The sequence below is a fragment of the Rhododendron vialii genome, chromosome 13a (genome assembly GCF_030253575.1).
Source record: "Rhododendron vialii isolate Sample 1 chromosome 13a, ASM3025357v1".
Classification (NCBI taxonomy): Eukaryota; Viridiplantae; Streptophyta; class Magnoliopsida; order Ericales; family Ericaceae; genus Rhododendron; species Rhododendron vialii.
The window spans coordinates 29,263,018-29,290,239 of NC_080569.1; the positions used below are offsets into that span (position 1 = coordinate 29,263,018).

At 38.5% G+C, this 27,222-nt stretch overlaps 2 protein-coding genes across 4 annotated transcripts; one reads left to right on the top strand and one right to left on the bottom strand.

The window, feature by feature from the left end:
- Positions 1-818: 818 nt before the first annotated feature.
- On the bottom strand, positions 819-1,436 carry LOC131314093 (agamous-like MADS-box protein AGL29). The gene has a single exon (XM_058342584.1). It carries the CDS (start codon positions 1,434-1,436, stop codon positions 819-821), a length of 618 nt encoding a protein of 205 aa, XP_058198567.1.
- A 4,129-nt stretch (positions 1,437-5,565) lies between these two features.
- LOC131312404 (probable starch synthase 4, chloroplastic/amyloplastic) lies at positions 5,566-27,222 on the top strand. 3 transcript variants are annotated; one of them, XM_058340122.1, is made up of 16 exons: positions 5,566-5,917; positions 7,784-8,096; positions 10,417-10,498; positions 10,617-11,685; positions 11,791-11,842; positions 13,188-13,310; positions 13,401-13,476; positions 13,550-13,734; positions 13,835-14,029; positions 14,115-14,186; positions 15,893-16,102; positions 16,428-16,553; positions 19,689-19,838; positions 26,070-26,131; positions 26,225-26,300; positions 26,373-27,222. In XM_058340122.1, the coding sequence occupies exons 1-16, from the start codon at positions 5,766-5,768 to the stop codon at positions 26,550-26,552; spliced, it is 3,123 nt and encodes a 1,040-aa protein (XP_058196105.1). In that variant the 5' UTR covers positions 5,566-5,765; the 3' UTR covers positions 26,553-27,222. The 3 variants fall into 3 exon arrangements, with proteins under 3 accessions (XP_058196105.1, XP_058196104.1, XP_058196106.1); XM_058340123.1 differs by having other exon boundaries at positions 5,649-5,917; positions 7,784-7,911; positions 7,993-8,096; positions 26,225-27,222; XM_058340121.1 differs by having other exon boundaries at positions 26,225-27,222.

A 27,222-nucleotide genomic window follows, 5' to 3' on the forward strand; every position in this document is an offset into this window, starting at 1 on the left:
AATTCGACGTGTGCAAATTAATGTATAAATTGTTGTGTTTTATTATTATTTTTTAATTCAGGTGTCCGAGCCAGATTAAGCTCAACTCGATTAATTCTGGAGTTTAATTCCACCGTCCACTTATTTAAAGTTAGAGCAAAGCTTCGTATGAGCTGGCTCCAAAGGAGGAGTTAAATACTTGCTCACATGCATTCATTTTCCTACCCAATTAAATAGTAAAACTGCCCAATGCTAATAACATCATGCTCATCTAAGACTAAAGAAGTAGTATAATCAATTGGAAAGGTTTTAGACGGGGAATGCTGCCGCTCGGCGGCATCCTCGTAAAAAGTGGTGCTAAGCGGTCGATATAGCTGTTCGTCTCAGCACAGATGGCTTTAGATTGAATCCGAGCGCATACAAATCTGAGTTGTTGATTGCTCGACAAAAATTTGAGCCGTCGATTATTGAGATGAACGGCCAGATCGGCTTGCCTGCATCTACTTTGCAGCATCCCCATAGACCTATAGAAACACAAAATATTTCAATCCCAAGTAATTTTAAAATTCTGAATTCTTTCACACAATGCAGCAAGACGAACGGTGATTTTTACGGAGGAAGGAAATAGACCAAGGGACTAATGAAAATTTTCCTATAAATTGGCAATAGAGCAATGCGCTAGACTCATTTTCGCAATATTTATTTTTGTCGATCGACAAATTAAGTAATGTCAAATCAAAAATCCAATTAGACACCAACTTACAAGCTTAGAAAGAAACGGCGCAAACCTAATTTTAATCAATCATGTCATCGGATTATTATCGGAGTGTATATATTAGTTAGATTTTTTGAAATGTATGTCCCCCATAGCCATAGCTCGAAGAACTAGCATTTCCATCAATCGTGCCAACAGCAGAAGATGGGTGCGTAGCTTGAGTAACATTTAGCTCCTCAAGACGGTTGTTAATCCTCGCTTGCAGCTCGAGCAGCCAAGCTTTCAGCTTCTGAGCATCATAATCGCTGAGTTCATCCATCTTTTGTTCACACAAAGGCTTGTTTTGACGGGCTTTGGTTGTCTGAGCTAACTTCGTTCCCCGTTCCTTCTCATACTCCACTTCATTGCTTAACAGAGAGAGTTGTTCATTAAGCTCATTGATGCTATTCCTACGACAAGCATCTATTGCTCCATTAGAGTCTTCATCCGCTGATCGAGGGTTGGTTTCCAATACACGCGTAGCAATCACCTCGATGTTAGGGTGAGCGAACGAGAAAGGCTTGCCTGAAGGAGAGAAGATAAGGATGGCGAGCTGAGTACCACAAAGGGTACAAAGCTCACTACCCTTCTTGTAAAGGCCGGATCGGCGTTTCGAAAAGGTGATGAGGCGATCTTCTTCGTTCTCGCGCCTTTTTGAGGTGTCGATTCTTTGGCGACCCTTTGTTTGCTTGTTGCTATCCATGGTCAAATGCTTTTGGAAAACGGTACTCCAAAGCAAGAAAATATGGTGATGCTTTCTTTGTTTTGGTAGTTCATATTTATAGAGGTTATGCAACACGAGAATATATGCTTTGGTTACCCCTGAGAGTGGGCCCAATTTCGGATATATGGCTCACTTCCTTTGTAGAATCTAAGGTACTACAATTTTTTCGTTAATAACCACATGTTCGAATCAGTTTACACGCATATCAATTAATTTTAGGACCATAAAACTAACGACGGGCTGGGAAAACTCTCTAGTGGCCCCAAGGTTTGGGATCTTTGGCTTCAATAAGATTCAAACAAAGCGAACTCATAGAGAAAAAACACTTATTAATTTTTTCATGTCCACTTAGCGAGTTAAGATACTATACTTTTTTTTAATCATTGTACTTGTTCCCCTTTATTTTGATTAATAAATTTCTTTCTTTCTCCTATTAAAAAAAAGATACTACATTTTTACTTCCTAATAGAAAGACAAATTGCATATCTTTTTCATTGACAAAATGTGAAAGAAGTTATTGTATTAATTAATTGCAAGAAATCCAATTCTGCATTTTGACTTCCAGCTTAAAAGATTGATTAGCTCCTTAGTTTTACACCAATGAAATATATTTAATTTTGAATACTTTAGATAGATTGCAACCATTGCTAATTAATCTTCCTCTAGTCAATTATTTTCTTTCTGCTTTGACTTTTATTAGGATAAAAGATTGGAATCTTTTAAAATCAACTCCTTTGACTTGTTGCGTAATTAGTTGGTATTTACTGTTATACTTCTTTTGTATAGTACTCCATGTATTATTGTGCAAAACATAATAATGAAGTTCAATTACTGTATTATTCAACCACAAATATCTACACACATGCTTTACACATGCACATTCAAATCTTTTGGTGGAGCCCACATATACTGGAGGTGTAGTATATGTGGACCCCAATGAAAATATAAGTTGATTTTGTGTAAACTTATACTAAATGCAAGATGGGGCCACAATAGTGGTCGCAGAACTTCACCGCCCGTGAACAGAATTTAAACTGGTAACAAGTTAACAAATACTTGTATTACCAGAGTTCAAGCTGTTTGATGAGTAGGTAAGTGGCTAGCTTTTCAAAAATGGGAAATACTAATGCATGGTAAACAAAGATCATTCATGTACCCTTCCTCAAGTTGGCAAGGGAAAAAATGTATGACAACAAGTGAAAAACAGAAAAGATATATAGAAACCAGAACAACCGAATTATGAAACCTCCAGAAAAACAAACGAATGGTCCAGATTTTAAGAAATTCTTTCAGGAAAGAGTTTTTAGTCTTTCAAAGAAGAGTCCTGGACCGTTGATTTGTTGTTATGGACAATTTCTTGTTTTCTCTTTCATGGATTGTACCAGGTTTGAGTGAAAATCTGTGGAACCTATATTTATGAGCAATATACTCCCTCTGTCCCTAAATAAAATGTCCATGTTACTATTCCGGACATTTTAAAAAATTATTTATATCTTTCAAAGTATATTATTTTTTATATGCAATATGAATTTTGTTTGATAGATTTTAATTGGTTTTATTAGACAAAATTTTAAAAATTATGAAAAACGGTAGTATAAATTAAAAGATATAACTAATTTTAAAAAATTTGGGAAAAATAAAATTGAACATTTATTTTGGGACAAAGGGAGTATTGTTTTTTATTTTTTTTTAAAAATATTCCCAGAAGAAACTTGGTTTTCCATGACTGAAATCTTCCACTATGTGGAATTTATTAATTAAGTACTCAAAAATACGTTTCCACAGCGGTGTAATTAATGGGAAATTGGACTCCACATTTAATGCTTAATTGATTGCTTAAGTATTCAAATTTCAGTCAATCTCCATTAAGTGCATGCATTTGTTGTCAATTACCGACTAAAATGGGGATTAATTAATTGAAAAAAGGTCTTCAATTGCGTCCAAATGGTTTGACTTCACATACAGTTAGTCGAGGCTTGTTTTGGCTAAAGTAAGTTAAAGTGACATTTTTTTCCTTTTATTCAAAAAAAATTTACATTTGTTTATTTTGCATCAATTTTTTAATTTTTGTAATTTATTAATTCGTCTCATCAAGAGGAATCAAAAAAGTAAAAAATTATGATCGAAACTCTCAATTCTTTGAATAAAAACAAAAATAAGTCAAATAGACAGTATTTTAGTAAATATTCTACATCTGTAGTAATATTTATCACTGCACTAGAATAATAACCAATCCATATGGAATACTTACCACTATATCCATAATGCTTATTACAACTCATTTTTTAGATACAGTACACCAAAACATTTTGGTGTACCATAGAAAAATCAGAAAAGCTATGTGCACAGCAGCTTATACACAACAGCTGTGCACAGATGCCATTTTCTCCCGGCTCGGGTCGCACAAAGATGATCGGAGCAGCTCATTTTGTTCTAAATATGTCGTTTAAGGTCTCTGTAAAAAATGAGCTTCGTTCGATATCGTTAGAGTCGTTAACAAAACACCCAAAATCACTACAGAATTTAGGGCTCATTTTTTACAGAGACCTTAAACGACATATTTAGAACAAAATGAGTGGCTCCGATCATCTTTGTGTGACCCGAGCCGGGAGAAAATGGCATCTGTGCACAGCTGCTGTGTATAAGCTGCTGTGCACATAGCACTGCTCTAGAAAAATTCCCTTTAACAAAACTTTCTTTAAAGCATCTCCAATCCAACACCCTCTGAATCTCTATTTGAGAGGATCAAATTAATCTATTTTATTTGAAAAGTAGATTTAGAGGATTGTACTATTTATCTCAACTTCACTCCAACAGGGTGCGGGGGGGCTGCTGTCCCAATTTTGGGGCCCACCCCGGTCTTGCTTCGATGATCTGAATCGTTCACTTTGTAGAGCTCGTCGAGTAGAACAACTATGCAAAAAATCAGCTTAATTGGATATCATTAAGTACCTGATCGGAGCCCATATAACTCTCAGTCCATGGGTTACAGTGGATTTGATCCAGTGTTTCGGATCCATTCTTTTTAAGATAAAAAGGTTCCGATCAGGTATTTAATGATATCCAATTAAGCTGATTTTTTGCATAGTTGTTCTACTCGACGAGCTCTACAAAGTGAACGATTCAGATCATCGGAGCGAGACCGGGGTGGGCCCCAAAATGGTGTGTAGCAGCGTGCTGCTGTCCAGCCCCCCTCCCTCCACTCCAACACATGTTTGGAAGAGATCCTCTATTTTTTCCTTCATCCTTTATATTTAGAGGATCAAAGTTCATCCTCCCAAATGGATGAGAGTTTTAGAGGATGAGTTGGAAAATGTTTTTCCTCCAAAATAAAAAATGAAGTATGGGTTGGAGATGCTCTTACAATGAGCCTAGGATAGAGTAATTTATTCTCTGTCTTGGGGATGTTCGCAGAAACCATTGACAAGGATATTGACTGTTCGATTCCTCTCGACGAGACGACCAAAATTAGGAGCAAATCTAATATGGTAAATATAAAAATTTTTAAATAAAAACAAAATAAAAAAATTCAAAAAATCTTAACGGAAATCATATCTCCTTCTCAACGAGTTCTCGCAATAATGAGGGAATGTTTCCAATAACTAAAAATATTATAAAAAACTTAACGCATTTTATCATCTCGTTTTCACTAACAAAAAAGTTTCTGCATTTTACCATTTCGTTTGGGAAATGACTTTGCCACACTATTTTTTGATAATGCCACACCCTGCAAGTGTATTTTTGCACCAAAAAAATACACTTGCAGGGTGTGGCATTATCAAAAAATAGTGTGGCAAAATCACTACCCTTTCGTTTTCACTAAGAAAAAAATTGTCGACAAATTTTTTTTATTACAGAAACTCTACTCATAAACCTATCAACAACTTATTCACTATCGAAAATAACTTGATAATTTTAAATAATTTATTTACTCCCGAAAACTCTTAACAATTTCTTAACCACAAATAAAAATTTACTCCATAAAATTTTCACTGCTGAAAACACCTAAGGAAAGCGCATTGATGGGCCACCACCCGTGGGCTCCACCTATCTCCACCACCGTCTGATTAAGATAATCTTTCTCGTCCTTTTTCTGATCGCTACGTGCACACCTATCGGACGCACCTATGACGTAACAGTATGTCAGATTTCCCCTTCAAGTGCGCCAAGTATCCCCAGGGAAGGGAAGGGATGGATAGAATTCTTCGGGTCCAAGCAACGGTTCTCTACGTGCACACCTATCGTACATTTGCTATATAGCAAATGTATGAGTAAAAATTCTGACGGGATACACAGAGAGAGCTTCGAATGGCGACGAAGCCATCAACGTGCTTTTTCGGCAACGGATGGAGTAGTACTGTCCCCAGCTACTGTAATAGGCACTCGAATTTGCGCTTCTGTCCTTTGCCTTCTCACCGTTTCTATCCAGCTTATTGTAAGATGCGGCAGCGTAACTTCAGGTATCTCAACCGCATTTTTTTTTTCTCTGCTTCGATGATGATTAGGTTTATTACGTTCTTATTCTTAAACGAGGAATCTTTGGTGTTATTGAGGTGTGTTGATTGATGGTTTAGGCCTTATGTTGTCCTATTGCTTTATTTTGTTCTATTGCTGGTTTTCTGACTTGGAGTGGAGCTTTTGTGTTAGAAATTAAAGGAACCCCTAAATGTCTTACTGTAGGCTCTACTTTTACTGCCATTAGGCAGAAGGTCTGAATACTTGTGAAACTCCATTAAAGGCATTGGAAACGATCTGGAAAGATTGGTAGTCAGGTCTGCACGGAATAAAGAGGTCATCTGCAAAGGAAATATGGCTAATGCCCGAATCCTTGCACCCGGGGTGACAGGAGAAATGCCGAGAATCAATGTAATGCTGATAAATTCTTGAAAAGAATTCCATAACTACAGCAGTGGAACTAGGATTTGGCCGCGGGGTGCCACCGTTCAATGGAGATCTAGTTATATATTGTGTGGAAAATTATGAAGAAGAAAATTCATAGAATTAGGTTTTGTCGTTGGCCTTTTTTGTGAAAAAGAAATTAAGGCTTTCAATTCCATGCTTCACCAATTTAAAATCACCAAGGAGAATCCAAGCCTCAGTAGCTGGCATGGATAAAGATGCTAAGTCATCCAGTGTTGAGCTCTGGAATCCAAGGCTCACTTCCATGCCTCTTGTTCTTGCTTAGGGCGCTATTGAGAATACCATGACAAAATGTCAAAATGTATCAAGTGTAACATGTATGACATCAATATCTAGTGAGTGATTTTATAAACTTTTTAACTATCTTTCGTCATCATCAGCTGCCATAATCCACCCCAGCATGCTCTCAACGTCTAGCGACCTTTCATCTCCACAATCTTGCACACTGCCTCCATCACCTCTTTTTCTTTCCACTCTTCTCTCTTTGAAACTAAGAGAAACTTCAGTTTTTCCAACAATTCCTCTCTCAAAAGATTAGGAAATCAACATGTATTCATCCTCTCCTGAAAATTAGAATCTCTATCAGTATATCCAAACCACTAGGCTAAATATCCAAACCATAAGTAACCCTAAGAACAATGGAGTCAAAACTACCCTAATGGAACAAGATAAATGACAAGAACATAAATTCTAATAACAATACGATCCATGATCAGGTTTTGCCTTGGCCCTTAGGTTATTCTGGTTAGCTTTGACAACTTTTTTTGCGTGCATGAGCTATATTCCCACACCTTTTGGAGTGCATATGCTTTCGCCACTCTCTGGAAGAGAGATTCTCATAGCCAGGGAGATGGTGATCGTGAAGGCAAAGGGTTTGATGGATGTTTGAGTGTGACATTTTTTTAGAATTAGAATTTACTGAGTTCATTTGAATCTTTGTGCGACTGGTTGATAGTTGCCGCTATGTTGGTAGCTTTTGTCAAGCTTAATTATCGGAGCCTTGAATTGAGAGATGTTGTTTTGGGATGTGGGATTCTCGTTTCTTCTTCATCCCCTCCCTCCTCCTCCTCTTCTCACACTATTCTTCTTTATTTTTTCTCTCTTTTTTCTCATTTGGTTCTACACAAACTACTGAATTCCTTGATCATATATGTGAATGTTTGCACTAGATGCGGGACTTGGTGAGACTAGGTGTTGTTTTCGCTTTGTACAGCTGGCCTGGCCCAATAATTTATTTAAAATTTCTCTTACTAAATGTAGCTAAACTCTATATTTAATACATTATTGGTTTGATGTTGCCTTTTCTTTTCCTTTCTATCGGCTTTTTCATTAAGGTATGGGGTGCAGATTTTTAGTCCTTATAGTATAATGTTATGCAACAAATTTACTCATTGACATTTCTGCAGTTCACAACAAAAGAGACAGGCCAAAAAAGCTACTCCCGAAAGGCTTCCAACAAATGCTCTCCAGCAAAATGTTGACGAGGACTCCAAATTAGAAACCTTGTCAACAGATAACATATCCAGCTTGAAGTATGAAAATAAGTCTAATGATGGCGTTGGTACCATTGTAGCTGCTGACAATTCAAATGAGAAAGATGTGGATACTCTGACTGATGAAAATAAGTCTAATGATGGCGTTGATACCATTGTAGCTGCTGACAATACAAATGAGAAAGATGTGGATACTCTGACTGTGCTGCACCAGATTAAACCTTCGGTATGATCTAATAACTCTATGAATGCAATGGCTGTTAATTTTTGCATGTCTCTTGATTTTTTTTTTGTATGTCTCTTGTTTCTCTAGCTTTTTAATTCCCAGTCCCGTGAGAAAACAAATATTCTCTATGTATGTTGCGGTCATCCATGGGCTAACAAGATCACCTTGAGAAGTAAAACATTTCAACAATTGCCAGCAGTACAACAAAGCAAGCTGATTGTACACTGTTCTTGATTATCGGGTTTTTATTTAACTCAACTCGCGTCAGCTAATTCATCCCCCAAGTACTTGGGACAGATTGAGATTTGGCCATGAATTTTAATGCAATGCTAATTGTGATGCTATTTTTATCATTATGATCTATTACAAGACATAGACATTTGATATGCTTCCCTCTTGATAACCGGTGGTGAAGAATACCATTTCCTCATAGTTGTTATTTTTCTAATTCCGTTTGGTGCATGCATTATTATATTTCTAATTCAGTTTGGTGCATGCATTATTTCAAACCTAGAATAGGTGTTCGATATTGCATTCATAGTAAAGACCTGGATGAGATGTATCTAATCCCATCCATCTCTTCTTTCTTTTGGTTTGTGAGGGATTAACACATGAAATCTTGATGTATAGAACATAAGAGGAAGAATCGAGGGTATAATGTGCTTAGGACAGCCTTTAATATTGTATCACGAATGCCATCTGTCTAGCATTTCCATTGATGCTCATGGCTTAGCATTTATGGCACGGTCTACTTCAAACAAAAATCAGAAATTGCTGTTTTGGTAATTATGGCATAGTCAATGTTTATTATTGACAGTCCTATTGATTATTGCTATGAAATTCGTGTTCAGTACAATTGATTGCGTAATAAGTACGTATATTTTTCCTATCCGTTAGTCATTTATCCTTGTTTTGTTTCTAAAATATTCCAGTGTTACCTTTATAATGCATGATATTGAAAGTTAAGCTGATATTGGGAGAAGCCCATTTACTTATTTCTTTGAAGAACTTTTTTGCTTCTCTGTTACTTGGTTCCAATCTTCTTTGTCTATAATTTCCCAACGCACATTGCTAGTTCTTGTGAATGATGAATATCTCAAACTGCTGTGATTTGTCACTAACGGAAGCATGGATACATCTAAAACCCTGTCATACTTGTACCCGAAACGTACTGGTTACCGGTCCTGGTACTTTGCATGTACTTCTAATTACGTTTTGGGTATACAATACTGATATTTCTGTATGACTTTTGTCATACACAGAAATTAGCCTACTGTATATCAAGCCGTACCCTACACAGAGATGAAGCTAAGTTGATAAGACTTCCTCTTTCTTGCTTAGCATGATTGTAGAATAAAGATTTTGGTCTATAAGTTTTTTTGTTATTATAATGGCATTAAACCTTATATACCTTAAATTCGCGTTAAACTGTTATTTGATGTTGAATTCTTAATTGCCGAAGTCATTTCGTTATTTCATTTATTGGAAATGAAATTATTACATGCAATAAATTGCTCTAAATTTTAAAATACATTTGTTGTAGTCATATCATAGCCATACCTGTACCTTATATATTTTAGGTTTCTCCGCATTGATGTAATCGTTGTACCAGTACCCATACACATGCTTCTTAGGTCAAGGTATATTCACTCTTGGATGCATAATTTTTTTGGGTACTTTTGCTTGTTCTTACGCCACTTGCATCTTATTTTTCTTTAATTGCACTGAGGGCTTCTTCACATATCCGGGAAGCACATTAAGTTGCATTGATATGTGTTGAAGCATCAAACTCTAAACCGATTGGCATGGTGAGGCCGCCTAGGCTCATAAACTAGTTTTGGAGGTTATAATTAACCAATGTGGGACAAGCTCTAACAATATGATTTTGGGACTTCGAATTATTTGCTGCCAAGTTTACAATTTCTTGCAATACACAATAATGCGCGCTGTATTGATGATTCAATATTATGTGTTCTGATTTAAATCATCTTCTAGTTGCGCCCTTCTTTGTTTAATGGTGTCAAAGTTCCCCTTAAAGACTCTGAACAATCAATTAGCACATTGGTAATTTTTGGTTTGTTTTTACTGAATTATGCTCATCTCAAGAGACAGAATCTTTTTGGTGGTGAATTCTAAAAAGTTCTGATGTATAGTTGACTCTAATTTCACCTTTGCTGGATACTCTGAGAAATAGTCGCCATTTGTAGATAAATGCCTCTGTCGTTTCACTCTACTGCTCATAAAAGAGTTCTTGTATTATACAGACAAGTCAATCTTAATCAATAGTTGACAGAATACTCAAGCTTGTTCTGTTTAACAGTCAGTGGTTGCAGATGGTGGAGCGGAACTCTCAAGCGTTCATCTTCCGGATTTGATAGGCATGATAAGGAATGCAGAGAAAAGTAGGATATTCCCACTTCAAGCTTCTGGCGTGTTGTATCTAGTTTCTAATTTGTTTTTCGGGGTCAATTAATGTAGGTGTAATAACTTGTTTTTGTGATTACTTTCATGGCATCATAGATATAATCCTCCTTAACCAAGCTCGAGTTCGTGCACTTGAAGATCTCGAAATGATTCTCAATGATAAGCATGCTTTACAAGCACAAATCAACATTTTAGAGACGAGATTAGCTGAAACTGACGCAAGAATTAGAATTGCGGCCCAAGAAAAGGTGCATGTGGAACTACTGGAAGAGGAGTTGCAAAAGCTGCGAAGTGAGTTATTTACTAGGGGTGGCACCGGTGGAAACATGCCAGATGCGCATGAAGAAAACCGTCTTTCAGATAGGACCAGTGTTCATTCTTTTGGTGAGGAGCTTAGTTCACTGAAAAACGAAAATATGTCCCTTAAGGATGATCTAGAAGCCCTGAAAAAGGAGCTTAGTGATGTCAAGGGAACAGATGAACGTGTTCTAATGCTGGAGAAAGAACGGTCATCCTTGGAATATGCACTAAAAGAGTTGGAGATTAAACTTTCTGCTTCGCAGGAAGATGTTTCAAAACTTTCTAACTTGAAGTTTGAATGCAAAAGTTTATGGGAAAAGGTGGAACAATTGCAGGCATTGCTGGATAAGGCAACCAAACAGGCAGATCAAGCTATTTCAGTCTTACAGCAAAACCAGGAGCTTAGGAAGAAGGTTGATAGGTTGGAAGATTCTCTTGGAGAGGCTAATGTCTATAAATCATCATCAGAGAAATTGCAACAATTTAATGAACTCATGCAACAGAAAATAAAACTTCTGGAAGAACGTCTTCAAAGGTCCGACGAAGAGATACATTCTTATGTTCAGCTATATCAAGAATCTGTGAAAGAATTTCAGGATACACTTACTAGTTTGAAAGAAGAAAGCAAGAGAAGGGCACTGGATGAACCTGTAAATGATATGCCTTGGGAGTTCTGGAGTCGTTTACTGCTTATGATTGATGGTTGGTTTCTTGAGAAGAAAATCTCAACTGATGATGCAAGGCTTTTACGAGAAATGGTATGGAAGAGGGATGGTCATATTTGTGATGCTTACATGGCATGCAAAGAAACAAATGAGCGTGAAGCTATAGCTACATTTCTCAGACTGACATCATCACCAAAACGGTATTACGCTCTGAATTTATGAGGCATATATTGTATGGGTATAGCTTCTGCCATTGCCAGGATAGTAATGATATTCTTTATCTTAAGTTTCTTGTTGATCTTTAGTGCAGGATTGCATGTTATTCATATCGCAGCTGAGATGGCCCCAGTTGCTAAGGTGAACATATGTACAAAGGTTTCAATTTCATATTTCTTGTACTATTCCTATGGACATATATGACTGATGTTTTCAGTGATTTGTTCTAGGGTAAGATCAAATTGCCTAAATTGTCAGCATTTAGTTATTTTGCAAGATTGTGAACTCTTATTATATGTTACGGTGCCTACCGTGCTTAGAGGTTGTTGTTTCTTCATATTTTTGCTTACAGTAAAGAGGAATAAGCTAGGGGAATGGCTGAAGTAGCTTTTTTATTTACAGTATTGGAATACATGATTGGATACTCAATACTATGCGTCATATTATCAAATTATCAGCTCATTGGAATACATGATTGGATACTCAATACTATGTATCATCGTATTATCAAATGAATAAACCAGTGAAATGCTAGTACAGGTATTTAATCCTTGCTATTGGAAAACCATTTATACTTAAGATAGCAAAATTAGTAGATCGGGCGCCCCTCCTCCTATAAAGCAAGGGGAGGCCTTACTAATGAAGCTTGACTAAAAGGTGCGTTAACGCGCACTTCCATTTTCTTCACTTGGTCAGTGCCCGTGATAGGAATATGGAGAAGAAGCATAAAGTGAAAATTCTTTCCCAAACCATCTGCCACTGTTGCAATAGAGTCAGAGACCATCATCAGGCTGTCTTAGTTACATTTTCTACATATCTGAACTCTGAAGATCTTTGAAAGTTCTTAGAACAAAAATAATGCTCTGTTTTTCCGGAACCTACAGCTAGGTTGGAAGATAAGCACTCTGAAAGTTCTTAGAACAAACAAAATGACCTGCTTTACCTTATCCAACCTCTAGGTTGGAGGATTCTCGACAAAGATTTAATTCATTTTTAAAAACCTGGAGTCACCCATCACTCTTATTGGGAATAAGATGGGAGTTTGGATCAGCAACTTCGGCTGCTAGCATTGGCCACTGTTACCATCCCAGATCTACATATTCAAGCCTTTTGCCAATGGCCACTGTTACCATCCCAGATCTACATATTCAAGCCTTTTGCAACTTGATTGGCATCACAAAGTTTGTGATGCTGAGCATAACCTTTCCGAGATGAGAGTTATTAGCTGATAGCCTGATACTTCGCACCTTGTACTCTTGCTTCCCATCATCCCAATGCTTGCATGTGAATTGACTTATTGAGCTTTTGTCATTCCTTCAGCTTACATGTTGACCTTCTTTAAGTTGGTGTTAGAGTGAGTTCTATGCAGACATAATGCATTCCTTATCTTTACCACCCCAAAAATTGATTTCAAATTTTAATTCTCTTGGAAAATCTGTTGATAATTTCCTACCTTTCTTATATATTATTCTTGATATGATCAAAGGTTGGTGGTTTAGGTGACGTGGTGACTGGTCTTTGTAAAGCATTACAGAAGAGAGGACATCTTGTTGAAATTGTTCTTCCCAAGTATGATTGCATGGAATATGAGCGTATTCGTGACTTGAGGGTATGTTAGTTTTTAGAGAATGCTCATATATTTAACTGATTAATTTTTCTTATAAACTTTTGTAATATCATAATTGGTTACCATGTGCAGGCCCTAGATTTAGTAATAGAGTCCTACTTTGACGGTCGCCTTTTCAAAAATAAAGTCTGGGTTGGTGTTGTTGAAGGTGAGACTTTTTAACTTTTTCTCAATATACATAGATTTCTGGGTTTCATTTTTGTTATAATTTGATTTTGCAGGCCTTCCTGTCTATTTTATTGAGCCTCATCATCCTGGTAATTTTTTCTGGAGGGGACAACTTTATGGGGAGCAGGATGACTTTAAACGTTTCTCATTCTTTAGCAGGGCAGCCCTTGAATTGCTTCTTCAAACTGGCAAGAAGCCAGACATAATTCATTGCCATGATTGGCAGACATCTTTTGTTGTATGGATGATTTAGATAGTTTTTTCTACTTTCTTCCTTCTTTAGAGGGTTATGTTGATTGCTTTGGAACCCAATTGAAGTAGTACGCTGTCTTTTTCAGGCCCCACTTTATTGGGATCTGTATGCACCAAAAGGATTGGATTCAGCAAGGATATGCTTTACGTGTCACAATTTCGAGTATCAAGGAAGTGCACCTGCTTCCCAATTGGCATCTTGCGGCCTTGATGTTCACCAGCTAAATAGACCAGATAGGATGCAGGACAACTTGTCACATGATAGGGTTAATGGTGTTAAGGTATGTAGAATACTCTTGGTCGGTTAACTTTTGGAGGTGTTTTTTTTTATCTCTCTTCTTTTACATGTTCCTGTCGTCTTTTTAGGGAGCAATTGTGTTCTCCAACATAGTGACAACAGTTTCACCAACTTATGCACAAGAGGTTCGAACTGCTGAGGTATGGATCTACCTGCAGTTGCACTTACAATCTTTTATTTTGTATTTCTGTTAAAAAAGCCCCTTTATAGTTGCTTCTTTCTTCTTTACTTTGACAAGCAAGTATTAGAGGGGACACTCCTAGACTCAAACTTGCATTCTCATGCTTGATAGCCTGTTTACCTTTGCACGAAGCAATGCACCTCATCTCATCTCAATGTTCTCATCACCCAAAAGCTTGTAATCTTAGCCTTATTGTGCCTATAATGCCATTCAGCTCTTAATGGGGGTTTTAGGCTTTTTGCAAAGACTTAGTATCTTTTGTTGAGCTTTGTTTATTTAACTACCTCTTAGAGCACTTGTGGGGTTCTCCATGGGTTATGGATGCTCTGTGTTTTTCTTTTTGAGCCTTTTTTTTTTTGAATGCATGCTTTGGGGCAATAGGTGATCGAAACTAGAATGAGGCGAATTAGGAGGGTCTTTGCAGTAATGTCAGTTTAATTTCATTTTACTTCTTTCATTTTCCTTTCTTCATTTTGGATCTATAATCTTTCTTTCTGATGGTCATTACATTGTCTTCACTCTTCAGCACAATTGGTCCCTAAGTCACATAATGTGGAAGCGGAAGCAAGATCATCCTTCATGAAAATATCTTTTGTGCAGGAGCTCCCCTAGCTCATCTATGTTCATTTTAAACATATTTGAAATGAATTTGTTTTTATCAGTAATTTTTCAATTTAAGAAGTAATAGTTTTTTAAATAATATGTTTTGTGTATTTCACTCTAGTTTACTATAAATAACTCTACTCATTGTATTAAATGAACCACCACGAACAGGTCTAGTTTTGATTCGTAACAGCAACACTCATGCGTGACGACTCCACTTATTGCGTATGGGAAAAATCCGCAAACTATACCTGAATTTTCTCTGAAAGTGGCAAAGTTCAAAACTTGGCACACAGTTCAAGTGGCTTACCCAGCGGATTATGTTTCTTTGATCCGTACCACTCCCTCACTCAACAGGCAGATTGAGGCTTTTGTCCTGAGTCTGGGTTAATTTGTGTATTTTGGTGGACTATTTTGCGATATGTGAAACTAATGGGATGAATTCATCAATTAACTTTGACTTTTCTGCACAGACCTCATGCAGAGACTTTTCCAGACATTTGGCTCTCCCAGGCTCTATAACTTAGAAGCAATTAAAAAATCAAGCCACAATGTTTGAATATGTGGCATAACTGCAACGCTGTTACTTTTGCAGTACAACTTACTGAGAACATTGACTTTTTCTTAAAGCTTCTCGGTGTAATACCAGTGAATGTGCAATATAGGGTTATATAAATTTTTCAACAACATTGAAAGAACTAAGATTGCTGAATTCATTATTCAATATTATTAATATAAACAATAGATGAGGTTGTGGTAAGCTGATGGGCGACAACAAATGTCAAACAGAGCCAAACTACGAATGTTTATGCTCAAAAATTTCAATTTACGTATAAAGTGTCTTGGGAGCAACACAATCCACTGGCCAAATTGAGATGACTTAGGTTAGCTGTGTTCAATGCCATGGACTTAAAAAATAGGCGTCGATTGTTGGTTTGTATCGATTTACATCAAATGTTGCACCTTCACAGTTAAGTGGGAGCCTTGTGCACTTGATTCTACCATGTTCTAGTGTCCTTGATTTTCCATGTTGGTTAATCTGTGTTTAGTTTATCTTAATAGGGAGGACGGGGACTTCATGTGACCCTCAATTCCCACTCGAAAAAGTTCATAGGAATACTGAATGGAATTGATACTGATGCATGGAATCCAGCCACTGATACTTTCCTCAAGGTCCAGTACAATGCCAGTGATCTCCAGGGGAAAGCAGAAAACAAAGAAGCTATAAGAAGGCATCTTGGACTTTCTTCTGCAGATGTTACACGGCCATTGGTAATCCTATTTTCTCACAGATCTAGCTTTTATGCAAGTAACCGAAACATTTTGATTTTGTGTTTTCATAGTGGAAGTAGTTTCTTTCCATAAGACGTTATGCCATACCAGTACTGTTTTTCTAATTGTTTAACATCAAAATAGACCCCAAAATAAGCTGTGGCTGTGATACATCAATACAGTCAAAGTCTACGTTGGTAGCCATGAAATTGATGTGATGACTTGATGTCATTTGGAAATAATAAAGATAACCATAACTAATGAGTGAATAGTTGCAGTGTATTAGTTTGCTTAATACCATTTGGTGTGCTATGTCTGTGAATAGGTTGGTTGCATTACAAGATTGGTGCCACAGAAGGGTGTGCATCTTATTAGACATGCAATATATCGGACAATTGAATTGGGCGGACAGTTTGTACTTCTTGGTTCAAGCCCAGAACCGCATATTCAGGTGACTATGTGCTACACTTTGTGCTATCATTGATTCCCCAATTGTTGACATCAGAGAAACAAAATTGATCAAAGCAAAATGTTCTTCACTTGGGACAGTTACTTTAGGATGAGGGGAATATGTTACTTCGAATTTGTGGGTCTTGATATTTGTGGAGGTTTCAATTTTGTTAAAGCATCCAACTCAAGACCAATTGGCAATGAGTGAAGAGGCCACCTAGGCTCATATAATGATTTTGAAGAAGATAATTAACCAATGTGGGACAAACTCCAACACTCCCCCACATGTGCAACCCCCAACTCACGTGGAGAGGTAAACAAAGGATCCATAACACGTGGATCACAACAAACAATGATGCACTTATGGTACAAAGGGGAACAAATTATTCAAAACCCTAGCTCTGATACCATATTAAAGCATCCAACTCAAACCCAATTGACAATGAGTGGAGAGGCCACTCAGGCTCATATACTAGTTTTGGAGAAGATAATTAACCAACGTGGGACAAACTCCAACAAATTTGATTCATTGTCTAATGGGTAGATTTCATCTCGATAAACAGTTTTGGTCCGGAAGATTTACAATTTCATCTTATAGAGTTGTAGGAATTCATCTTAGTTTTTCGAAATGAGAATGAAGGTGCAACAAAAGGTAACCCCTGGGACTTGTTACATTCAAGTCAAATCTAATTGTTTCTAGAGAGAGTTGAACTTTAATAAATGTGATGCTTAGAGTCCAGCAACAGGGTTTATGTTTGAATAAGAGGAACCAATAAAAGGGGGCTTTAGAAATACATGGAACTGGAACTGGGAGTTGAAGATAATGCTTACTAAATAGAAACAGCAGCATAAATAAAAGGACAATGAATATTAAACCATATAATTCGTAAAATAATCTATTTGTAACAACCCAAGCAAACTACTAGCCCAGTACCTTGATTTTGATCCATATGCCACACTAGATGGCCTAAAATGATTAAGCCCAAGGTACTAGTACTAGCTTACATGGTTCCATGTGGGATGGGGTATTACATATTTGCCAAATAATACCCACCTAGGTCATCCTCATGTGGGTAGTAGTACGATAACTGGAGTTTGCATATCATGCTTTGATCTGTTTGTTTAGATCATTGAATGACAGATCTGGTGAAATTTTTTTTGAACATTCCAGGTTTATCCTTGTTTTATTCTGATTGCGATTACTTCATTCGTATGCTAATTTTGACCACTTCCAACATTTTATTTTATGGCTTATCTAATCTTTAGATCCTTAAAAAATGGGCTAGTTTCAAATTCGTCCCTTGAAGTTTAATTGTATCAATTTAGTCCTTTGACAGTTCTTCCTCAATGTCGTCCTTGTGGTCAATCAAGTTATGTATTTTACTTAGATGCTAGAAATATGAGGAGGATCTGATTTCGCGCATGGCAGTATATTGACAAACTCATCTGGTACCATGAACCGTACGAAGATCCAAGACCCAAAACCGAGGCACCAACGAACCACCACCCCTAACTTACCATCCAGCACTTCCATAGAACCACCAAGACCCATCGCAAGTGATATATAGAGATGGAGAGGTTTCTATAAAATAAGAGGGAGAGAGAGAATTGACAATTTTGACTCACACCCACTCAGCTGAACCACCCTCCTTCTCATTGATTTTGGTCGGCTGTAATATTATTTTGGAAGTAATCGGAAGTCAGACAAGATTTGGCTCCCTCTGCCTCCTTTGCAAATAATAAAAATTGGGGTTTTAGCTTTGGTAAGAGCTGTTGAAAAATGCATTTAGGGTTACTATTGAGAGCATCTGAAAAACAAATGGACGGCAATTGGGCAACTGGTGGAGCAGTTAACAATGGTCCTGATCGCCATCAATTCTTCCTCTCTCTTCAGTTTTCTCTCTCTATTGTCCTTTCCCACTGACAGTCTTGCGAACATAGTCAGGCCCCTGCATTGCCGTGATTGGGACAGTGTTGGTGTTATTTGCCTATTTTGTGTCAATGATTTGAACCAATTTTGTCTTTTCTTTCCTGAGAAATTGACACTAAAAGCTACATGGTCAACGCCGGATATTGCCAAAGGGCTTGTAGCCCAATGGTATTTCCTGGTCCTTCCCCCAGAGTTTGAGCCCCGTCACAGGTGTTTGTGGTTTAGGGCTATAGACAGCCTTTGGATCCCCTGTGGACTAACTTACTAACCACCCCTAACCCCCGCTGATGTATACCGCTTGGCAAAAAAACAAAACCGGGTCTTAACAGAATAATATTCTCCATTCAAGCTTAAACATATAAAGACAAATGTATACATTTGTACATGAATAACCAGTATACTTGGTGTTGTAATCAGAGGATTGGAAACTGAAGAGAATTAACTCTATGGCCCCAACTATTGTGGCATAATCCCCAAGACAGCTTCTCGTTGCCACTTTCTAAATCAGACGCAAATTGCACCTCATATGCGGAAAAATTCTCAATTGGTTCCCACCGGACAATTTCACAACCCCACCTTTGGGTCGAACAAGTGAGAAGCGGGGGCGGGATTTGCTGGGCAGTGGTATGGGAAAAGATGCAGGTCAACGTGCAAAGAATTGGACAGATTAGTGATGTGGTGTACAAAGTATGTTTTACCGTTTATATGTGTTGTTTTGTGTATAGAGAAAATTATGGTTTACTTTTGGGGTGTATGTCCCACTCAGCTCCACCTCATATTGCTGCTACCCAGGAAAAAGATGCAGGTCGACGTGCAAAGAATTGGACAGATTAGTGATGTGGTGTACAAAGAATGTTTTACCGTTTATATGTGTTGGTTTGTGTATAGAGAAAATTATGGTTTATTTTTGGGGTTAATGTCCCACTCAGCTCCACCTCATATTGCTGTTACCCACGTCAATCATTTCCTCCACTTGCTCGACGGCAAGGACGACGTTGAATTACAGATTCTTAAAGTAAGGACTAAATTGATACAGTTAAAATTGTGAGGACGAATTTGAAACCAGTCCATATTTGTATTGATCAAAAAGATGGATAGGCCTGATTTTGTTTGTGGGTGTCTTCCTTAATTATGTTTTTCCTCTCTGTTCAATCTGTCAACTATTGTTTTCCTTGTTCTTTAACTGATCTAGTGTTTGCTTTGTAGAGGGAATTTGAGGATATTGCGAACCTTTTTAAGACTCATGAGCATGTCCGGTTAATATTGAAGTATGATGAGTCTCTTTCCCACTTGATATACGCAGCAGCTGACATGTTCATTATACCATCAATCTTTGAGCCTTGCGGCCTTACACAGGTATTGTTGCACCCTTTCCTGAACAAGGGCTCTTGAAAGATAACTAGCTCAAACATATATCCATAACATTTGTCATCATATTCTACTACGCCATAATACTAGGAGAACTGTTTCTGTCTTGAAATGTTTTGAAGGCGTTCCATGAATTCTGCATGAGAGACTTCGGCAAATTCTTCTTGTTCTTTCGTCAGGCTTTCACAGGACTCCTAGTACATTTTTCAGATTACCAACTGTCCCTAAGCAATACTGTTTGGAAATCAGTCCGACAATGTATATAAAGCTAACATTTATGTGCCCTTTTACTCGTGAAAATGCATGGAGTGAGCTCAAAAAAGTGTGATACAAAGAAAAAACAGAAAGAAAGAAGTCAAATAAGTGTGCTAATGCACGCAAAACAAAGAACGTATGCAATCATGTTTAGATGAAATAACTGATAGAAAACAGAGAAACAGAGACGGAAAATACTAATGTTATTTCTGAATGAATTACAATGAGGTGAGTACACCTTTAAATAGAGTTAAGCTATGCCTAAGAAAGGAAGATTACAAGATTTGATTACGATATGATTACCCTATGATTATGCTATGATATGATTACGATATGATTACCCTATGATTATGCTATGATTTGATTACGATACATGTCCTAAAATAGCATATTACAAGAAGATACAGAATATATATTCAAGATACAGAATATATATTCACACCCCCCCTCAAACTCAAGGTGCGAGGGCAGAAAGCATCGAGAGTTTGTCAAGGAGAAAACGGAAACAAGCAGCGGTATGGGTCTTCGTGAAGAAATCAGCCAGCTGCAATGTGGAGGAGACGCAGGGTAAAGCAATTGTGCCAGACCGAAGATGCTGACGTATGAAATGACAATCAATCTCAATGTGCTTCGTGCGCTCATGGAAGACCGAGTTGTGGGCAAGCTGAATAGCACTCTTATTGTCGCAGTAAAGAGGCGTAGGAGTAGTAACAAAGACCCCCATATCAGAAATAAGCCAGCGAAGCCAGACGATTTCAGAGGTAGCATGGGCCATGACACGATATTCAGCTTCCGCGGTGGAGCGAGCAACAACAGATTGCTTTTTGCTTTTCCAGGAGATAAGAGAATCGCCTAGAAAAACACAGAGGCCAGAGGTAGATTTGCGGTCATTGACATCACCTGCCCAGTCAGCATCAGTATAAGCATGGAGGGTTAAACTTGATGTAGAAGAAATCAGAAGGCACTGATGAAGGGTACCACGAAGATAACGGAGAATACGTAAAAGGGCAGCCCAATGCGTAGTCCGAGGAGCAGAGACAAACTGACTGACAATGTGAACTGCATAAGAAATATCTGGCCGAGTAACAGTAAGATAAACCAAGCAGCCCACCAATTCGCGATATTCCGTAGGATCCTCAAGGGGGACACCATCAGAGGCAGAAAACTTGGCATGAAGTTCAAGGGGAGTATCAACAGTCTTCGTATCTGTAAGACGAGCACGGTGAAGAATATCAGTAACATACTTGGACTGTCCCAAAAGATACCCCTGAGGAGAGGAAGCAACTTCAATACCAAGGAAATAACGTAGCGGGCCTAAGTCTTTCATTTCGAACTCACGGAAGAGATGACATTTGACTTCAGCAATAGCAGTAGAATCAGAACCAGTGATGATCATGTCATCAACATAAAGTAAGAGAAGTACCAGGCCATGAGAAGTGCGACGGAGAAATAGAGCAGAGTCATGCATGCTAGGCGCGAAGCCAATCTGAAGAACAACATCCTAGAAGCGTGAATATCAAGCGCGAGGGGACTGTTTCAAGCCATAGAGAGCACGACGCAAGCGACAAATCATACCGGAAGGATGAGAGAAGCCAGGAGGAGGCCGCATATAAACCTCTTCAGAGAGATTGCCATTGAGAAAAGCATTCTTTACATCCAACTGAGAGAGAGGCCATTGGTGCACTGCGGCCACTGAGATCAAGGTGCGAACAGTGGTCATTTTGGCAACAGGGGCAAAAGTTTCCTCATAATCAATCCCATACTCCTGAGAAAACCCTTTAGCAACTAAGCGGGCTTTATACCGTTCTAAAGAACCATCAGAATGAGTCTTAACCTTGTAGACCCATTTGCAACCAATTAGATTCTTACCATCCGGAAGTGAAACCAACTCCTAAGTCTGATTGTGAGCAAGAGCAGTAAGTTTAGCTTGCATGGCATCCACCAAATTGGGATCATTGCAAGCTTCTTTATAGGATCTAGGCTCAAAATAAGTGTGAATGCTGGAAAGGAATAATTGATAAGAGGATGAGAAACATGTATTAGTAAAGCCATATTTTATCGGTGGTTGACGATCGTCGCGGACGGGATACCGGCGGGCAGGCGGATCAGGATCCGTAGAGGCAGATTGGGGAGCAGCTGTAGAAGTTGGACGACGGGTGTAGACCTGGGTGATCGGAGCACGACGAGGTGATGCTGAGGGGGCTGTAGAAATATCAGATACCTGAAGAGTGGAGGTGTATTCTTCGGGAGGCACATCCATATCCGTAGGAAATGGGTCAATATGGATCAAGTCTTCTTTGGCTACAGGAGCAGTGCGAGGTGGAAGAGTAAAATAGGGAAGACGCTCTAAGAAGACAACGTGCCTTGAAACATAAAGCTTTTTGGTCACAGGATCATAACACTGATACCCTTTTTGATTAATGCCATACCCCAAAAAAACACCTAAGACACAGCGGGTGCTGAGCTTAGTGCGGTCTTTCTTGAGGAGGAGAACAAAACAGGTAGAACCAAACACTCGAAGAAGAGAGTAATTAGGAACCTGACCATAAAACCGCTCATAAGGAGAGCTACCAGATAGAAGAGGGGTGGGCATCCGATTTAGGAGATAGGCTGCAGTGAGAACAGCTTCTCCCCAGTAACAGGACGGGACAGAGGAAGACAGGAGTAGAGACCGAGCAGTATTAAGAAGGTGACGACGTTTTCTTTCAGCTCTACCATTTTGGGTAGGAGTGTCAGTGCAAGACGATTGGTGGATAGTCCCATGCGAATCTAGGAATTTATGAAACTCTGAGAGTGAATATTCCCCACCCAAGTCAGACTGAAGAATTTTAACCGATGTAGAAAACTGATTTTGAACCATGGCATGGAAATTCTTATAAATCGTAAAGAACTCAGATTTGTGTGTCATTAAGTAAACCTAAGTATACCGACTAAAATCATCGACAAAAGAGACATAATAGACAAAACCACCTTTAGTAGCAACCGGAGAAGGGCCCCATAAATCAGTGTGAATAAGCTGAAAAGACGAAGTAGAAACAGAGGTACTTTTATTAAAAGGTAGAGCTGACATTTTTGCAAATTTACAACCACTGCATTCTGAAATATTACTGACTGAAATATGACCAAAATGACCTGACTTAACTAAAAGTTTTAGACGTTCACTAGACAGATGTCCTAATCTAGAATGTCAAAGATAAAACGGAGATGATTTATAATCTAAACAAAAAGATGACGTAGCAGTGGAGGAAGGTTTTATTGGGAGATGCAAGTGCTCCAAAAGATAGAGATCACCAACTCTACGGCCTGCCCCAATCTGCTTCTTGGAATCCCGATCCTGCACAACACAACCAGAGGAAGAGAAAACAACATCAAAACCAGAGTCGGATAATTGGCTGATTGAAAGTAGGCTCAAGACAACTGAGGAACATAAAAGACATTAGGAATAGACAGTGAAGGTGCAGTAGAAGATAGAATGGAACCAATAGAAGCAACATGCATGGGAGAACCATTGGTTGTGGCAAAACTAATAGGAAAAGCAAGTGGCACACAATTACTAAGAAGAGACATATCAGAAGTCATATGATGAGAAGAGCCAGAATCAAAGATCTAAGTGGTGGGTTGGATACCTGAGGTGGGAGAACCACGCAAACCTGAGTGAGTGGTAGTCATGGCAGAAGCTTGGGGGGAACCCCCTCGAATGGCTTCCATGTAAGCTTGAAACTGCTGAAATTGCTCATAATCAAACTCTGGAGGTGCACTACTGAAGGCCGGTGCTGCCAAGGCTGCAGGAGGGCGAGAATATTGTTGTGGTGCCTGAGACTGATGAGAGGCGTGAGAACCAGTCGACTGAGTAACATTTCGTCCCCTTGGCTTGGGACGGTTAGGGCATTGATGCTTCCAATGACCCTTACGATGGCAATAGTTACACTCATCTTCAGGAATTTGAGGCCTTGGCTTGGTCGCAAATTGGACAGGATGAGATGCTAGAGTGGGCAAGTGATGTGCCTGATATTGGCCAGATGGAGCAAATGGAGCCGCAAAGACAGACTGTGAGGGAGGTGCAAGATTAGCCACTTTGAACCGCGTTTCGTCAGCGATAAGCTCATGAACAGCACCATTTACTGAGGGCAATGGAGACCGATGCAAGATAGCCCCACGAAGAGGCTCAACTGAGTCCGAAAGGCCATGAGAAACTGAACAAGTCGTAGCTCCTCACGAAATCAGAGTACCAATTTGCATTAGACTGGTTCGTCGGAGCTATAAAAGAGGTCGCCGGAGCTACTACAGTGCCGGCAAGTGCTGCTAGAGGTTGTCGGAGTGTGGGTAGGTCACCGGCAGTTAGAGAGGGATGGGTTTCGACTGCTGTGGGTATTTCTTGTGATTTGGGTTGCTGAAAACAGAGAGAGAGGGAACGATAGTAGCTGACAGAGGGAGAGAGATCTGAGGATAAAAAACTGATTGGAAAACAGGTCAGGGTTTCGGAACCTGCTCTGATACCATGATAGAAAACAGAGAAACAGAGACGGAAAATACTAATGTTATTTCTGAATGAATTACAATGAGGTGAGTACACCTTTAAATAGAGTTAAGCTATGCCTAAGAAAGGAAGATTACAAGATTTGATTACGATATGATTACCCTATGATTATGCTATGATATGATTACGATATGATTACCCTATGATTATGCTATGATTTGATTACGATACATGTCCTAAAATAGCATATTACAAGAAGATACAGAATATATATTCAAGATACAGAATATATATTCACAATAACATCTGAAGTAATGGGCCCTAAGGTAGTTCCAAACTCAAAAACATAAAGAAGAAGCAAGAAGAACAACCAGAAGGAGATGGGAAATAGGGGATACCGTATTCCCAAAAGTTCAAGATGTTAGGAAATAGGGCCAATAGTGTATGGCAAGCTATCCAACACCCACGTGCAACCCCATCTTGCACGGGATATGCAAGCGGTTGTACATAAAGCAAAACAGAATGCAAAGACAGAAGCAGAAGACCTCCCAGAAAACTAAACCTCTGATACCAAGTTAAGACACCGATTATAACAAAAGCTTAAGCTGTTAGGTAATGGGCTCATCCATGAACATTGGCTTTGACAAATGATCCCTCATTAAAGGGTGAGAACCTTGTTTGTGTTTTTACTTTGGAGCATTTTGTTCAATACAAATTCTAAAAAACTTAAAAGACAATATGAAAACATGGCATATATTGTTTTTAAGAATTTTTTAATAGAAAGTCATGACCTAAGGTAGTCCCAGGCTCCCAGCAGATAAAGGAAAAACAGAAGAACAGTTAATGGAGAAGGAGAATAAACAATATTGTAAGATAAGGAGCATGCATGACATGCTCAACAATCAATCCAGATGTGTGGTTGACCGTGTAAAATGACCCCATATGGAATTGGATTATGATGCGAAATGGGCAATGTTGGGTCCAAAACCTAAATGTATGATAACTCTGAAGTTTCACAACAAAAGGCTTGGCATGGTCTTTGATTTTTTCAGGTGATGGAGAAGTTCTACATACTATATTTTGAAATCTAGTTTCATTTCCATCAAGTTTTGACGGAATGTCCTGCATTGAGTTTGTTTTATGTAGCCTGTTTGTCCATCCATCAAATTTTGAGTATTTTCAAAACTATTTGTGCATCTATCGAATTCACAGGAAACAACATTTATCGTAGCTTGTTATAAAGGGTTCTAATATGTACCTAACAGGTCCCAAACCCAGTTAAGAAGGTTACATCATGTAGTTGATTTGTAGTGCTAAACCACGTTGCACTCCTTATCAACATGAATTTGTTTTCACTGAGTAGATGTTAGGATGTTTCCCTAGTTGATGCTTGGGTTCACACTTTAGGTGATGAACTTTTCTTTAATAATCTTTATCTTTTTTGTTGAAAAAAACCAGTGAACTTCACCATGTATTTTCTTATGCAGATGATAGCAATGAGATATGGTGCGGTCCCAATAGCACGGAAAACAGGGGGTTTAAATGACAGGTGAGCTAGTCACGGCTTTGTTTATTTTATCGGACCTTTCATTCTAAGTTATTGTGGTTGGATATATTTATTTTCAACCTTTTTCTCTTGCAGTGTTTTTGATGTTGACGACAATACAATTCCTACTCAGTTTAGAAATGGATACACATTTCTGAATCCCGATGAACAGGTAATTATCTGGTACACATTACCAAGTCCATTCATAAATTTGATTCTGGTAAAATTCTTAAAAACTTTGCAGGGACTGAACGGCGCTTTGGATCGTGCGCTTAACCACTATAAGAACAATAGTCAGAGTTGGCAACAGCTTGTTCAGAAGGTCATGACAATAGACTTGAGTTGGGACTCATCAGCATTACAGTATGAGGAGCTTTATGAGAAGTCTGTGGCCAGAGCGAGGGCAGCCTCAAGTCGCGTTTAAGCTTTGTTTTGACACTCATTCTCGCGTCCTTCTGCCAAGACCGGTTTGTACCAGTTGTAGATATCTAAGTTCGCCAGCATCCTTGCTCCTTTACATTGGGTCAAGGGTTTAAGTCTCTCCATTGGCAATATTTCCCTCCTTAGGCTTCAGCCTCCACTATACCCAAAGAAATTGAACGGAAAAAAAAGGAACAAAAAATAATAAATACCGGTCTGCACTGTGAGCCTGTCTTGGATAACGGAATTGGATGGCTTCAGGGGTGAACCAAAGTTGAATTTGTTTTGATCCATTGATATGATTTAGAATGGTGAAAGAAGCAAGTACACACTTACTTTCGAAAAGCAAAATGATTTTTGAAGCCTGTGAATCCTGCTAATAGTTGAAGATGAGTTGAGTTTGTTGTTCTTTGGATCTTCAGTTTAAATCCATTGTTTCCCCCGCGAACTCAGCTACTTGTGTTTTTTTTTTGACAAGCAGCTATTTGTTGTTCATATAGTAAAATTGCATCTGATGTACAGTTCCTGTTTGTACAAGGTTCAAAGTAAATTTTTAGTGCCCTTGAGAACATCGATAAAACGACCTGTTTGTAAACCATGTACAACTTCTGTATCTGTATGTGAGATCTGGCATTGAGTCTTGATTAATGCAAAGCTGGTTTTTCGTTTTCAAA

What these genes read in the sequence shown, in the direction of transcription:
- LOC131312404 (XM_058340121.1), top strand. Translation starts at nt 5,766, where the DNA reads ATGGCGACGAAGCCATCAACGTGCTTTTTCGGCAACGGATGGAGTAGT. An exon ending in CAGATGTTACACGGCCATTG is followed by an intron (nt 16,103 to 16,427) that starts GTAATCCTATTT and finishes GTCTGTGAATAG; the next exon opens with GTTGGTTGCATTACAAGATT. An exon ending in GCCCAGAACCGCATATTCAG is followed by an intron (nt 16,554 to 19,688) that starts GTGACTATGTGC and finishes TTTGCTTTGTAG; the next exon opens with AGGGAATTTGAGGATATTGC.
- LOC131314093 (XM_058342584.1), bottom strand. Translation starts at nt 1,436, where the DNA reads ATGGATAGCAACAAGCAAACAAAGGGTCGCCAAAGAATCGACACCTCA.